Below are 1,619 nucleotides of genomic sequence, written 5' to 3'. Positions count from 1 at the left end.
AGGCCTCGTCATAGCAATTGTCCGAGTACCGGCACTCGTCGGACCGGCACCGATAGTGCTCGCACGAGTCTCCTTCAAACTGCCCGTGACAGACACATTGGCCATTTGCACACACACCGCGCTGGTAGCTCGAGCAAGCATCCTCACCACAGCCACACATAAAGCCCTCCGTCATGTGATACAAATTAGTGGACGGAACCAGATGCTCCATAAAACCTGGCCCCTCCCAGTAGAGGTAGACGGCGGCCGATCCCGTTCCGTCCCGAGCATCGAAGCGCAACGGATACAGACGATTTGCCACGAGATACATGGGCTGCGACCAGGCCTCGGTCCAAGTGAAAAGGCGTAGCCCTCCCACATAAAGCCGGGCATCCATCGAGCTGGCGCTCACGCGAAACGTATGCCATCCCGTCTGATCAGCCCGCACATAGCCCGTGTACACGGCTGTCCAGTAATTGCTGTCCACACCACTCGCAGGACCGCTCGATCCCCAATCGCTGTTGATGCGGGTGCGCACACCGCCGTCGGCATATGTCGCAGTACTTGTCATGGCATCCTCCAGCACGCCGTTGAAAAAACGTGTCCGTAGGCCGCCAGGTACCAGATCACCAGAGGGCCCGTCGGTGCCGCAGTCTTCCGTCGCAACCTCGCAGCGAGGACCCGTGTAGCCCGGATCACACGAGCACGTGTCTGGGGCAATACAGCACCCGCGACCCGAGCAGCCGCCCGGACACACCGCCTCATACAACAATACATGGTCCGGCACAACCCCAAAAGCCGACGTCGGCGCCGCCTCGGCCAGCGTCGAGTTGGCAAACGGCCCCATCCAGTCAAAGTACAATGACGTATCCGACGTGTAGTGGCGCCACTCCAGCTTCAGGCGCAGCAGCTCAGCCCGCGTCAAGAACACCGCGCGGCCCGCACTGTCATCGTACGAGCTCCGGTTCAGGTAAATATACGCGTTGCTGTTCTCACGCCGCAGGCGGAACCGATACCACCCCGTCTCCTTGGGCCGCACAAACCCCGCATATACAATGCTAAAGTAGTCGCTTGGCAGCCCCGGGTGCGGGGCATCGTAATCGGGGTCCGTCGACACACGCGGCATCGCCACCATGGCACGCCGCTCATCAAACCCGCTCCCATCGTAGAAGGTCGCAATCAAGCCCTGGTGAACCGCGCGCTCATCTCCGCATACCGTCAGCTCGCATGCTTCGCCCATGTATCCGGCATCGCATTCACATGTCCCCTCCGCTCCGCACGTTCCGTGGTTGGAGCAGTCCACGTCATCGGCGCAGCCCACGCGAGTGCACTGGCTCTCCATCGTCAGCGCCCCGTAGCACTCGCACAGACCGGCCACGCACCGACCCTGGCCCCCGCATTCGCCGTCGTCACTGCCGTAGGCCTCGTCATAGCAATTGTCCGAGTACCGGCACTCGTCGGACCGGCACCGATAGTGCTCGCACGAGTCTCCTTCAAACTGCCCGTGACAGACACATTGGCCATTTGCACACACACCGCGCTGGTAGCTCGAGCAAGCATCCTCACCACAGCCACACATAAAGCCCTCCGTCATGTGATACAAATTAGTGGACGGAACCAGATGCTCCATAAAACCTGGC

General features: G+C 60.8%; 1 protein-coding gene across 1 annotated transcript in view; it reads right to left on the bottom strand.

The window, feature by feature from the left end:
* MONBRDRAFT_13199 (uncharacterized protein) overlaps positions 1-1,573 on the bottom strand; it is a gene marked incomplete at both ends in the record, with an annotated part of 2,739 nt that extends 1,166 nt beyond the window's left edge. The window contains one exon of the mRNA XM_001751094.1: positions 116-1,573. Within this exon, the coding sequence (XP_001751146.1) occupies positions 116-1,573 (1,458 nt within the window). The remainder of the gene's footprint in view (positions 1-115) is intronic.
* Positions 1,574-1,619: the final 46 nt, after the last annotated feature.

The sequence above is a fragment of the Monosiga brevicollis genome, genomic scaffold, assembly GCF_000002865.3.
Source record: "Monosiga brevicollis MX1 MONBRscaffold_211 genomic scaffold, whole genome shotgun sequence".
Classification (NCBI taxonomy): domain Eukaryota; class Choanoflagellata; order Craspedida; family Salpingoecidae; genus Monosiga; species Monosiga brevicollis.
The sequence above is the reverse complement of the archived record's forward strand: the minus strand, read 5'-3'. Positions and strand labels throughout refer to the sequence as shown.